At 39.7% G+C, this 13188-nt stretch overlaps 1 protein-coding gene across 1 annotated transcript in view; it reads left to right on the forward strand.

Annotated features, from left to right (window-relative positions):
- ZZEF1 (zinc finger ZZ-type and EF-hand domain containing 1) overlaps positions 1-13188 on the forward strand; it is a 54031-nt gene that overhangs the window by 12276 nt on the left and 28567 nt on the right. Inside the window, exons 12-27 of the mRNA XM_029961252.1 lie at positions 312-423; positions 1512-1727; positions 2582-2682; positions 3012-3181; positions 3905-4038; positions 4346-4416; positions 4862-4976; positions 5541-5700; positions 6660-6781; positions 6865-6975; positions 7628-7794; positions 8352-8433; positions 9042-9243; positions 10245-10393; positions 10925-11165; positions 12726-12805. Coding sequence (XP_029817112.1) covers positions 312-423; positions 1512-1727; positions 2582-2682; positions 3012-3181; positions 3905-4038; positions 4346-4416; positions 4862-4976; positions 5541-5700; positions 6660-6781; positions 6865-6975; positions 7628-7794; positions 8352-8433; positions 9042-9243; positions 10245-10393; positions 10925-11165; positions 12726-12805 — 2233 coding nt within the window. The remainder of the gene's footprint in view (positions 1-311; positions 424-1511; positions 1728-2581; positions 2683-3011; positions 3182-3904; positions 4039-4345; positions 4417-4861; positions 4977-5540; positions 5701-6659; positions 6782-6864; positions 6976-7627; positions 7795-8351; positions 8434-9041; positions 9244-10244; positions 10394-10924; positions 11166-12725; positions 12806-13188) is intronic.

A 13188-nucleotide genomic window follows, 5' to 3' on the forward strand; every position in this document is an offset into this window, starting at 1 on the left:
AACCAACTTTCTACTTGAGCTGCTGATCACTGGTAACAGAAATTTTTAGAAAGGTTGTATGTTAATTAACTTGTATTAAATTAGTTTTCAGAACTGTTGCTTAGGAGTGAGGGGGTGATAGGGACCATGACTAATAAAATTTCCTAAATTTTCTTACCTTGAATGTCATAGTTTAGGGTATGTGAAACTTTCTGTTGTCCCTTCTCATCTTTATAGCTATAACATGCTCTAAATATTTTGGTAGAATATCAACAGCTTTGCAGTTGATAAACTTTTCCTTTACAAAGTGTGTTAAATTCTTTTGAACACAGAAGCAGTTGTTCAAGTGATGATTTGGGAGATGATGACCCTATTGGCTGGTTTGAAGTGGAAGAGGAATGGGATGAAGTTGATGTCAAAATGCAGCAATGCAGGATTTCCCAAGTAAGGAACCACACAAACCCCTTGGCCCAGTCACAGTGAGCAGGGGCTCCTCTCTGTGCTTTGCCCTAAAGCCAACTGAAATAAAAAATAAACCTAATTCTTTTTGTGAGGGACAGCTCTGCTGGGTAGGGGCAAAAAACCAATGGCCTTCTAGTTATATGATGGAATTTTCCTCCTCTGAATTTTCTTTTTCCCTCTATGCACATATATATATGTAATTAAGTGGTGCTTCAGGATCAAATTTAATGCAAAATGACATGAATGTGCAATTACTGGTTTTATCATGATGAAATATTTCTAAAAAGAGTGACATGATTGTTGCTTTATTCTGGTATCTAGACAGATTATCTCCTGTGTAGTCATAGCATTTGTTCTTTCAGAGCCAGGTTCTCCCTTGTTTTAGTGGGCAAACAGTTACTGAGGAGTTCCATCAGTCAGACTGATTTCCCTGGGGAAGGAGATCTTTGTTTCAAGAATGGCAGAAGATGGGCTTTCATTTTTAGTGCTTAAGGAGGGAAAGTGGCTTTTCAGATCCTGCTGTAGTAGTTCCCCAGAACTGTGGGAATTAGCAGAAGTGGTGGCACAGTTACAGATCAGCTGGGAATTTTTCTGACACCATCCCTGCTGCTGCAGAGTAACTGGGTACATGGGGATGGCAGAGCTTGCTGTTCCCTTCAGCTTTGCATTCTGCACCTCACTGAGGACAGATTGATAACAGCATGTTTTCAATATTACATATTGATCCTCTGCTTGCTTTTAAATGCAGCTAATAGGTTTTTTTTTACCCTACAAAAATACTATAAGGGCAAGGAACAGCACCTGCAGGGTGAATGAACTGATAATGAATTAACTAACCTTGCAACTGCTTCTAGAGGTCACAGACCCATCACTGTGACTGTTTTGGAAGCAGGGAGAGATCAAGCTTAGCCTAATCTCAAGCTTAGTGTTTTAAACCTCTGGAAGTGACTGACAGGGACTATGCTTGGCCCCCCCAACCCCACTTGCAGTCTCCTCACATGTGCCTTTTGAAAGCCATATTTGTACTAGCTTTCAAACCCTAATCTTGTGCTGTGTTTTTATCCTTCTAGTACTTGATGATAAAGTTCTTGTGCACAAGACAAGACACAGCAGAACGTCTGGGGGTCCAGGGCCTGAGTGTTCTCGGGTACCTTCGGCCCATGCGGGATGAGCCCAGCAGGAGCATGAACTGCCTGCAGTGCAGGAGGACTGATGAGGACACAGTTTGTGGCACAACTCTGCTCCTGAAGACACTTCATTTCATCCAGCAGCTGGCACAGGACCTGGTATTTTTACTTCTTGGGTTGTTTTAAGCCTGTATTTCCCGTGCTGAAAGTATTAAGGCTGTGCAAACAGAAACTGGAGATGGATAAAGAGAAGTCTGGGTGCTTTTAACCATGGTTGAAAACCATGTTGGGGAGAAAAAAATGGTTTCTGAAAAATAGCATTCTGTGTATGTTCACTGAATGTGACAGAATGTGCTCACTTTGGGTCCAGAAGGAAGTGAAGAAGTGTTTTTCAGCAGGAGGTTACAATGAAGTAGGTGGAACAGGAGGATGCCCCATATCTGTTAGTGTAGCTGTTTCTGCAGCAAACATCTGGAAAAATGCACAAAGAGGAAGCTAAGATTTCATAGATTAAAACATTGCTCTTTTCATCTGAAATAATACATACACAGTGAAGAGCTGTGACTGGTGTGTGCTGCTGGGTGTCAGGGTGATGTACCCAACCCCTGAGGATATGTGTCAAAATGATGTTTTGTTCTTTCAGTACATGTGTCTGGGCCTTTTCAGCTTCAATTCTGAACCATGGGCAGTCGATCTCATTTTGACTGTTTCTTACTTTCAGTCAAATTAGAGGGAGAGCTGGAGGCTGGAAAGTCTTTTAGTGGTGGAGAACAGGGATGGGAGCTCAGACATCTGGAAAGAGGAGAGAGCTCTGTGAAGGAGAAGGTTTCAGCATGAACTGTCACGTTTAGACACTGAAATATCAATGAAAGAACTTACACTGGAATTCAGTGTAGCTACAAATCTATAGGAAACCTGGCTGCTTTAAGCCCAGTGCTCAGGGATTTACTTTTTAAAAATGTGTTCTGTATAGAGTTAATTTTCCAATCCTGCCTTTTCTTTGCCTTTTTAAGGTTCAGCAGAAGGAGAGTGGATTAAAATACAAGTCATTTTTAGATTTCACAGGCCTTGATTTGCAGCTGTTCTGGAATTTTTACAATAAACTTCACCAAAAGTAAGTCACTTCTTTACTGTCTGCTGAGGCACTGATCTCTGTGCATGTGTATAAATAAAGTATGCTTAGTTTAGTTACAGCAGTTTGTTCTTCCTAATCTGCATCATTTACATAAATAACATTTTCCTACTGCTACCATATGGACTTTTAACTATAATGTTATGTGGAAGCTTGAACTGTAGATTAATTTAGCTGGTAGCTATGGCTGTGTGCTCTCCACTTAGTGTTTTTTATCCATCTGAGATGGTGACTTTCATAGCATAATTTATTTGGTGCAAAAGAGCTTCTTTTCTAGTTTTTGCTTCAGTTTGTTTTCTGTTTTTTTACAGCCCAAGGGAAGAATGTATATTTGCTCAAACACTGCTGTTGCAGCTTCTCCAGAGCTGCTTCTCTGTACTTACTGGAGACAATAAAACTGCTAAACCTCAAGAAACTCCTCAGAGCAAAACAGCTGGTCACACAGAAGCTGCAGAAGAGCTTTATAGACATTTGTGTGAAGGTAATTTTTTATTCAATATATATTAAGTGTTTTGTCTGTTCAAATTTGGGAAAAGATATTTATTCCTAGAGGCCAAGTTGGCTCCTGTTCCTTTGTTTCTCCTTCAGGTCAGTGTGTGCTAATTTAAGTCTATCACAGGGAAACTTTCCTTGACCCAAAGAAAGGGGTTTATAGATTTTTCTGACAATGTGTGGCCTGGAAACAGCTGCAATAGAAAACTCCTGCTTGAACCAGCAGGGGATGTGACCCTTTAATGTTACAGGGATGCATTTATTTCTGAAATTTCATATAAATATAAATGAGCTCACAAGGAGTCTGTAAGGTTTACAGGAAGGTTCTGGAGCCAGTGAAGAGAATGGGAATGACACATTAGATTTTGTTGGAAGGAGGGTGGCACATTCTTTATTCAAGTGTATTTTGAATAGTCTCATGCAAAGTGAGCTGGAGAAAAACCAGTTCATATAGAATCTGTCACATCTTAGAAACTTTATTAGCTTTGATGGTTTTCAAGTCATGATGTTCCTAGAACTAATTTACTCAGTGAATAAATATATTCTCAGACAAATCTTTCTTGCTAGAAGTTAAAAAGTTTCCCCTCCTTTTCTGTGGGTATAATGGGATTGCAAGGACTTGAAGCTGTGTAGTCTTAACATTTTGAATTCAGTTATGCCTCTATTAGTATTAATTAGAACTTGTAATTTTGTTTCCTTTTTGTCTGAGCAGTGGTGGATATGGGGGACAGTAACTCCATGCCAATGAAAATGCTAAAAGAGGAAGTTAAGAACACCCTACTCAGTGGAGCTGCAGTGTTTTTCCCCGACAGGCAGACCAGGAGACACCAGCTCTTCACCATGATGGTAAACCATTACATGAGAGATTGGTTGTTTAGAACCTGCTTGCTTTTATGCAGAAAAGAGGACAAATCTGAGTTGTTGTTGTCAAATAATGCATACTTTGTCCCATTCAAGTAAAAACCTTACTTTTTTTTTCTTTGCCTCTTTTTACCCTTTCCCCTTTCTCTCTCTCTGCAGCTTATCCAAAGATAGAGGAGCTAACCCTGCCTTTCTTACCAAAAATGAACAGTAGAAGGCAGAAATTAGAATTCTTTCTCACAGAGGAGGGAAACAGAACATATCATAAAAATAAATCTTTTTCCTTTTCTAGAAAAACATCACAGAGCAAGAACATAAGCAATCTGTACATCTTGCCTTCAGATCCTTGTGTACCCACTTCAGGTAAGGGGTCCTGAAATTGGAAATATTTGTCTGATGGCCTACATCTGTTCATAAGTTTGTATATAATCCTTTTTAGATATGATACTCCCCTGGAAAATAATTCTCAAAAATATTCAAGGGATTTTGCTGTAGGAAGGAGATACTGCTACTCCTCAGTATGTTTATTAACTGAATAACTATAAAACATTGGCCAAGGCTGGTGCTGAAATCACACTGTGTTGCTCTTAGGCTTCTCCAAGGCTGTCTTCCAGGTTTTTAAGTAATTGTTTGCCCATGGTGATGGTTGTTATTGATTTAATCCGTCTGGAGTCATCAGAACACAAACTTTTGCTTTTTCCAAGTAATTATACAGTAGGATCTCTCCAGATTTGTCACAGAAGAATAGCTAAATTTGTGGTTTGGAACTCCTTGTGGTTGGTTGGTAAAGAAGATCTTTGTCTTGTAGTGATCAAGATCCTGGTGGGCTCTTATTATTACCAGAGAAAGGAGTTTCTGCAAATTTTGACATAAGTGAGGTGTTGTCAGTCATGGACACCCTTCTGCTGGTGGCAGCACGAGAGGTAACTGTCTTTGCACTGCTCCTGCTTCTTTGTCATGGATTTTGTATGCCTTCAAACACGAGCTGCCTGCCTGAGATGGGTGCCAAGGAACCAACTCTCCTTCTGGATGCAGCTATTCCTGGCTGTGCATTGGTAGGATTAGGTTTTCCAACCAGCTCTGAAGTGTTTTCCTTTGAACATTAACATTCTGTAATAGTGGAGTAGGTAATGTATAAGCTGTGGTATTTTTCCACGGGGAGACACTCGGATACAGAAGTAATCATCCCATTTTGAGAGGATAGAATTGGCCATGTCACTGAGGGAGGGGGAAATGGAGGAGGGCCATTTACATATGGAGAAAAAATGTGCTGAGAACGTCGAGTGACTCATATGTGGCTGTTCCTATTTAAAATTGGGATATATCAAAACAAAGCCCATCAGTTGCTTCATGTTACAAACTGCCTGTCATTTGCATTTCATCTTTTTTTCTGGGGTGAGTGGGATGAGAATGTCCATCACAGTTGACACACAGCTACATATTGTGTGTCATTCTTACATTCTTCAATGCTCTTCTTTATTTTTCAGTGTGAAATGATGATGCTGGATGTTGCACAGCAAGAGAGTGGCACAGTCTTGGCTTCCTTATTCTGGTCTGTTCAGGGCAGCCTCCTCTCCTGGTGCTACCTGCAGCTCAAGGGCACTGATAATTCAGCCAAGGATCTTGCAGTAGAAATACTTAAAAACTGTAAGTGCTGGGGTTGAGTGCAGAATTAATTGTGGTGCAATACAGGACTTCAAAGTGTGATTTTGCAAATTGCAGTGTAATGAGGGATCACCAGAGGTTGCCTGAGGCACACTCATATCTGTCACAGCACTTCTAATCTCTCTAGGAAGTAATTTGTAGGCACATTGAGCAACCTGGAGTTTTAACTGTAATCTTACCTTGGGAGAGTCTCCAGAAAGCATTTCAGGGAGTTTGGGGGGTCAAATACTGAAAAAAACCCCAAACTACAAATAGTTACAGACTTTTATTTGAACGTTTTAGTTTAAGTGTCCCTTATTTGGATAAACTCCTGGGTTTATAATGTATATTTTGCTAGATATGTGGGATAGCAAGAAGAAAGGAACTTGCTTAAGAAGCTGGACACTTTTAAGGGGTTTTGTTGGGTTTTTTGAGGGGGATTAGTTTTTTTTTTTAGTGCAGCAGCTCAGTATTGAATAATTAACTGGGCCAAGTACTTAACAGAGGTGTAATTTTTTATAAAATTACTTAATGTTAATGTTATTTGTATGTAAATAAGTTATTTGTATATAAAAAAGTTATTTGTATATAAATCAGTTTAAATAAGCATTTAAAAATGGAGTAGGGCTAAAGCTAGAAAATTCCTACCCTCACTTGTTGCTTAATAACTGTTCAGGGAGGCTACTGGATACACTGAGGTTGTTGAAACAATCTTGGAGTGTTTGATTAAATTACTCATCACTCATCTTTTCTGTGTTATCATTGACAAACATGACTTGTTTCCTCAATAGAAATATCACAGAAAACTTCTCTGAACTGTTGGGTGTCACTGCCTTGGGGCAGCAGATCCTTTCCTGCTTTGTCCTTGTGCACATCCCATGCATTTCATGTTTGATAAAGTGGGTTGTGGGAGCAAATCCTTGAGGTGGCTCTTAAGGGTTTTTTTTTTTTTTCCTCTTTAGATGTGGGCCAGTTCCTGTCAAACATCAGAACGATTTTGCAGTCACTTTTATCACAATATAGTGGCAAAACTATAGTGGAAAAAATCAGTAATTCTGTCTTTGCCATGGCAACTCGTCAGCTGGTAAGTGAGCTGATTTTGTCCTATTTCTGGGGGGCATGGCTGTGTTTTTTGGGCATTTTCATGAGATCTGTGTTTTCTCCTAGGTCATCTTCCTGTTGGATTTTTGCACTTTAGACATTCCACACTGTACTCTGCTACAGGGATTCAGCACTTTGATAGAACCACTGAAAAACCTTTGTAGTGAACCTCATAAGGTAACTGAAGACACAGGCACTGTTAAACACAGTGAAACAAAAGCAAAATTACAAGAAAGACATAGAAAACTGGGGTGATAGTGTGGGTGAGCATTGGAACAGAGCTGGAAAGCTTCTAAGAACGTGGGATGTGTGATGAAATGTTGAGTGAAGAACTAGAAATACATCTGTATGATGTGGAAGATGAGCAAAGTGATCACAAAGTGCAAGTGGAGTGAGCAGCCTAGAAGGTAGATGGGAAGGAGGGATTCTGAGGGTGAAGAGGAAAATAAATTAAAAATAGCTTGTGCTTAATATTTTTAGCTTCATCGCTTGTGGTGATGCAAACAAAGTCTGCATGTCTGTAGTGTAGATGTTTAAATCTACATTAGTCACCCAGACTCCTTTTTGTCATCTTTGGAGACTTGTAGTCACTTCTGGGTGAGACTGTCTCCTCCTGCAGTAGAATGGAATGTGCTTTAGAAGTGCTTCCTTACTGTGATTATCAAGGATGTCTTTAGAACTGGTTTCAGTGTAAATCAGTGCTGTAGCCTTTTAAATGCCATTTGTTTGTGCATCTGGCAACTTGCAAGTACAGACATAAACATCTAGTTTGGTAATATTTTTAAAAATGCTTTAGATTTGTATCTGAGAATGCATTTTTGTTGTGCAGATGGAAATGGAAAGCTGGCAGCAGGAGCAGCCTGTGGTGTTGAGAACATGGACTATGGAATCACCTCATAATTATGAGAATAATTGCCATGAGGTCTCAGTCTTCCTGTGCCATGGGGCAACTTACTTTGAGGTGGAATTTGATGAAAAATGTGAAACTGAAAGGAGGTAATTTAATCTCGTGCTGGGTTAGATTCCAGAATCTCTTTGCAGAGGGGCAATTCCTGTTTCAATGTGCACTCCAAACGTGCCATTTTGATTTCCTTGTCCAGGGTAATACACAATGTGTGTTTTGACTGACCTCGTGCTGAAAGCCACTTCTCCTGGCAAATGTACTCTGCTGTTCACGGGAATTTTGCTTCCTTTGGCCTTGATGTGTTCTGTAACCACCACAGTTTGTGCTTGTGGTGTTTATTTTGCCCTCTTAAGGCAAAACTATTGGCTTGGCTTCTCTTGGTAACATATCAGGCTACTGCTTATTTAAGGTGTTTGCCAGATGTTGGATTTGGCACCTATTACTGAAGGGCTGGGAATATTCTGCAGAAAACAGTGTCTGCTGGGACTACTGCACTGAAACATGAAACAAATTCCTCAGTAGAAGGTGTGGTTCAGAGAGATGTGACAGGGTGCACTGAGGTGCTGCACTTGTGAAAATCCCAAAGCAAACATTTTCCCTCCAAAACTGAAGCAGTAAATTAGGAAGTAATGAATTGCAATTTTCACAGGTATGATTACCTGGAGTTTACTGATGCCAGAGGGGCCAAAACTCGTTACGATACAAAGGTTGGCACTGAGAAGTGGCCTAAGGTGAGCACCTTTAAAATTCTGAACCAAGTGATATATCCAATCTTAGGAAATCCTTATGATTCCTGTGGAAACCTACTGTCTAAAAGGATGTGGGATTTTGTTTGGGGGTGTGTTTATTCCCTCTTAGAGGTGGGAGGGCAGGAGGTGAGGAAGAAAGTCCGAAATGCTGCAAAGAAAAGGAGTGAATGAGTAAAGAATCCCTCTTTGCTGCTGTTATCAAAAGGGCAGTCAGTTAAAATGAAAAGGAATAATCATGTTTAACTGCCAGTAGCTACATGGGTAAAACTTACTCTGCCCTCACAAGTTTTTACATCATGAGACAAGCGTGGCCCTTCCTGTGGGGAAGTGAGACCTACTCAGATGGGACGCTGCTCTCTTGTTTTGTGGCTCTAAAGCTCAGTCATCTATAAAATGTCTCACTAAGCTATTGAATAGAAATTTTCCCTGCTTAGTATTGTGGGTTTCTCATCGAGGTAGTGGGGGAAATTAGATCTGTTATGGACAGCACATAGTACTGAAAACCCCAGAGTTGCTGAAGGGAATTCATTACCCTGAAACGTTCTCCTGTCATGTACATTTGGCAAAATGACTGTTTTGTTGCTCTGTAGAAAGTGACCTTTAAGGCTGGCCCACGGCTGCAGTTTCTCTTTCACTCTGACAGCAGTAATAATGAGTGGGGCTACAAGTTTTCCGTCACTGCTTACGGGCTCCCCGACGTCGCCGTGTCTTGGGGCTTGGATTTACAGCTTCTTGTCTCCCGGCTGATGGGGCGCTTGGCTTCCCGAAGCATGGCCCTGAAATCCCAACGAGGTGAGTGCCTCCCAGGGCTCCAGCAGAGAGGAAACACAGGGATGTTCTGTGTAGAACCCCCTGTGAAAACTGAGTTCCTCTTGTGTTTCTCTCAACTTGCCGCGTTGCAAGTTCGTGGAAGACGTGGCCACCTGGGAGTGAACACGCTAAGCTGGGTTATATTTATGGAGTAATGTGTTCTTTTTTTTCCCTTTTAAAATTGTTCCCTAGTGCTGTGACCCACCCCACGCTGGGGGGGTGTGAACATGCAGCCAGCAAACCGAAAAAAATACACAGAACACAGCACAGAACACAAGTGATTTTAAAAAGTTTCACGTTTCAGAGTGATCGAAATTTGAATTCACAAATTAAGTTTGGTTAGTTCCAGTGGTTAAGTTCACTTAGGTTTTGGGCCAGTGAAGATAAGTAAAATATGAAGTAAATAAAGAAATTCCTTAACTTCACAACCAGAACACTTCTGTCTAGCTTCCTAAATCAGAATCCATTCACCACTTTGGATAAATTTAACAAGGTTAAAGAGGTCTTGCTGCCATCAGGTGGTCAGTATTTGTAGAATTAGGCAGCTACTTGCCTGTGAATTTAGGGAACTAATTGAAATGTTCTTATAGAATATTTTATTCCTTTCTTAATATAAGCATGCTCACATATAGCAAATTATTATGTCTTTAGTAAGAGAAAAAGCTTTTAAACTCTCTCGCAAATTGGGGAATTTCTATAGTTATAGGAACAGCAAAAATGTTTTATTTAAAGTCCTTCCATAATGTAACCTTGTCACTATAAGATAAGATATTGATGCTGCCATTAAAGAAAAGATATATCACTTTTCTGTACCACGTTGGAGAAACAGAGAACATTGTTAAATTACTTGTTTAGTCTACTTGCATTAACTTTTTGGGTTTTTCCCCCCCCTATTGGATGTTTAATATTTATTATTTTCATTAAACTGTAAAACTGAAGAAAAATCTTTGGTAACTGAAGCGTCTGTTTTGATTTTCTTGCAGAACTAGGTAGCGAAGCAGACTTGCCTCCTTTGAAAGTAACATCAGTTCTTAATTCCCCTCTGTGGAAACCTGTCTTCAGGCATCAGATGTGTCCTGAGGCAGCACCGGGAGCCAGGCAGAGCAGTACCAAGCACCAGGAGAAAAAAGAGGTACTTGCCCCCTGCTTTTGTTCCACTGGCATGGAATCCCTGGGCATCACCCACATTTGTTTGGATTTATGGAGTTCTTATGCCCTCAAGGTTATGCTGCTGTGCTAAAGTTGTCATCACTTGTGCTGTTTAATTCAAACATCAAGGAGGGAAGGAACTGTTCTGAGCCCTTTGTTCTATGAAAATGGAAACTAATAAATCCAGCCAGGCTGGATGGGGCTTGGAGCAACCTGGTCTAGTGGAAGGTGACCCTGCCCATGGCAGGGATGAGCTTTAAGATCCCTTCCAACTCAAAGCAGTCTGTGATTCTATTCTATGATTGTATAAAATGGTTTGGAGGGACCTTCAGAGATCATCTAATTCACTGCCCACCTTGTGCAGGGACATCTTTCGTTAGATCAGTTTGTTCAACTGCTCTGGATAAGCTGCAAGTTGACTTAATTATACCAAAGGAGCTGCAACAGGTTTTTCAGATAATGTTAATATGTTATTAATAATATTAAAATCCATGTTTTCTGCCACCCTTTGCAGGCTCGGAGCTCTCCCCATGACGTCGGCCGTAACTTTCTTATCGACTTTGCAAAATCAGATCCTGCCCAGGACTTCAGTGGGCAAAAATCTGAACTTTTCAAAGGACTTACACAGGCATGTAAAAAACAGACCCCAAAGACAGATATAGTTGCTGGTTCTACTATTGATCAAGCTGTGAACTCAACATTTGCTGCTTTGGTGTATCTCACTCCAGATTTATTTGAGAAGCTTCAAAAATATGGTAACTCTAATATTATTAGATTATCTTAATAATGAAGACTTAAAAGTTTGTAAAAGGCTCTCTTACAGCTCAGTTCATAACCTTTAAAAATCAGTTTAGTGGGACCAGTTTTAAAAAAGATGTTCTGTATAAAGGTATCACTTAGGTAGACTGGATAAGCCTTCTCTTGAGTGTTTATTTTTTATTTATATATACTTTTGTCTTTGGAACACTGGCAAAATATTAATAACCATCAGAAGCCACTAATCCTATAGAGCTATACATAAAGAGAGTAGTGATTTTGTCTGGGGCTTTAATTCAGAACAGGGAGGCTCCCAATTATTAGAGGTTCTTGGATCATTTTCCACTCTTATTGTATCTCTTCTAAAAATCCAACAACTTATATATGTTATTAACTGCTGGGGTTGGAGGAGGTGTGAATGACCTCTGAAATATACTTTGGAAACTAACCTTGGTGTCCTCAAAATGCATATTTAAATTTTCTTTTTAAATAAAAAGCAGTGTTTTGCTTTTAATTTGTATAATATCCTTTGTATCACAACTTTTCAGGAGGTAAAATGGGCAACTTTTTAACTCAGATCATCCTTCCCTTGAGTTTATTGGAAGTATTTGGATTATTTGAAGTATCGGATAATAAGATGTTGCTTGGTTTTGAAGGGTTTCATTTTAGGCTTTCACTTTCTGTCCTAATTTTGACACCAAACATCTTACATTTTCATAGGGTCACAGAATGATTGAGCTTTTTTTCTGAGCTATAAAGTTACGACTGAAAATGACTGACACAGAGACTGACTCGATGACTAACGTGGTTACTGCCTTTAGTCATCCTGTCTGTGTCTGACAACTGGGCTAATTTTCTGAGTGAGATTGAAAACTGGGGTAGCACAGGAAATTATTAGTGAGTGCTTGAGAAATCCAGCCCACTGTTATGTCAGGTTGTGCTGGGGCAGAGTCATTTCAGGCCCCTGTTCCCCTCTGCCATGTGACATAGGGACGAGTCACCCTGAAAAGGAGAAAGGAAACAAAAAGTAAAAAAAGGGGGAAATGCAAAAGGAAGACTGAGTAGGAATGTCTTTTTCTCCATAGTCATTGTCAGGCCAGTTTGCTTGGACACTGTTTTGGCAGGTTTTTAATTTTTGTAAATTGATCTTGAAGGTCCATTCCAGAAATTCAATAAGGCATAAAGCAATAGAGGAAACAAATACATCTATAGAGCTTTAAGTTAATACTAAGCATTTCTTGATTATTCTGATTTCTGTTTGCATCAGTGATATTTGTGTGTATAGGGAGGGGTTTTTATTTTCCATGACTTCAGGCGTCAGTTTTGGGGAGAGGTGAGGAAGATACTCGTAATTTAACTTTGTAAATAACTCTGTCAAGGTGCAGTTTATGTATTTAAGACATATGGAAGTTGGCAGGTTTTATTCCCTGTTTTTCTTACAGGCATAATTCCAAGCATTGACTAAGAGATGAGGGGAGAGCTGTAGCATAATTTTAGTGAAGTAGTTGTATAAAAACAGAGCTGTAAATAAACAGGACTCTTCTTTCTCTCATTTCCAGTCAACAGTGGAGGCAAGGTGCCTTTGTGTGATGAGTTTGCACAAGTATATTCCCTGGCTGATTCCATTAGAATATGGATGGTAAGATCACTCAGGGGGATATCTATGAATGTCATTTACCTTAATATTTTACAATGCAATGTTAAGGAGTAGGGTGGAACAATCTCTTCCTTCAGTGATTCTAAGTCAACTGTTTTCACTTAGGAAGAACATATATTTACTTTTAAGCTTTGAACTTAAATGTTTAAATGTAGTTTTACACTCCCCCCCACCTTCCCTCTGCCCCAGATGTGCCATTGTTGAGTATTTAGGACTGAATTTGACTCAATCAGTTAAATTTGTGATATTTTTCAGTAAGAATGTGTGTTGTTAATTAGGAAGATTCTTACATTGCAGTTGGAGCTCTTTTGAGGTATAGAATAAAAAGAAATCTGTCTTAAACATCATTCTAGTATCTTGTGAGC

The sequence above is a fragment of the Manacus vitellinus genome, unplaced genomic scaffold (genome assembly GCF_001715985.3).
Source record: "Manacus vitellinus isolate BGI_N305 unplaced genomic scaffold, ASM171598v3 scaffold_32_pilon, whole genome shotgun sequence".
In the NCBI taxonomy this organism is placed as follows: Eukaryota; Metazoa; Chordata; class Aves; order Passeriformes; family Pipridae; genus Manacus; species Manacus vitellinus.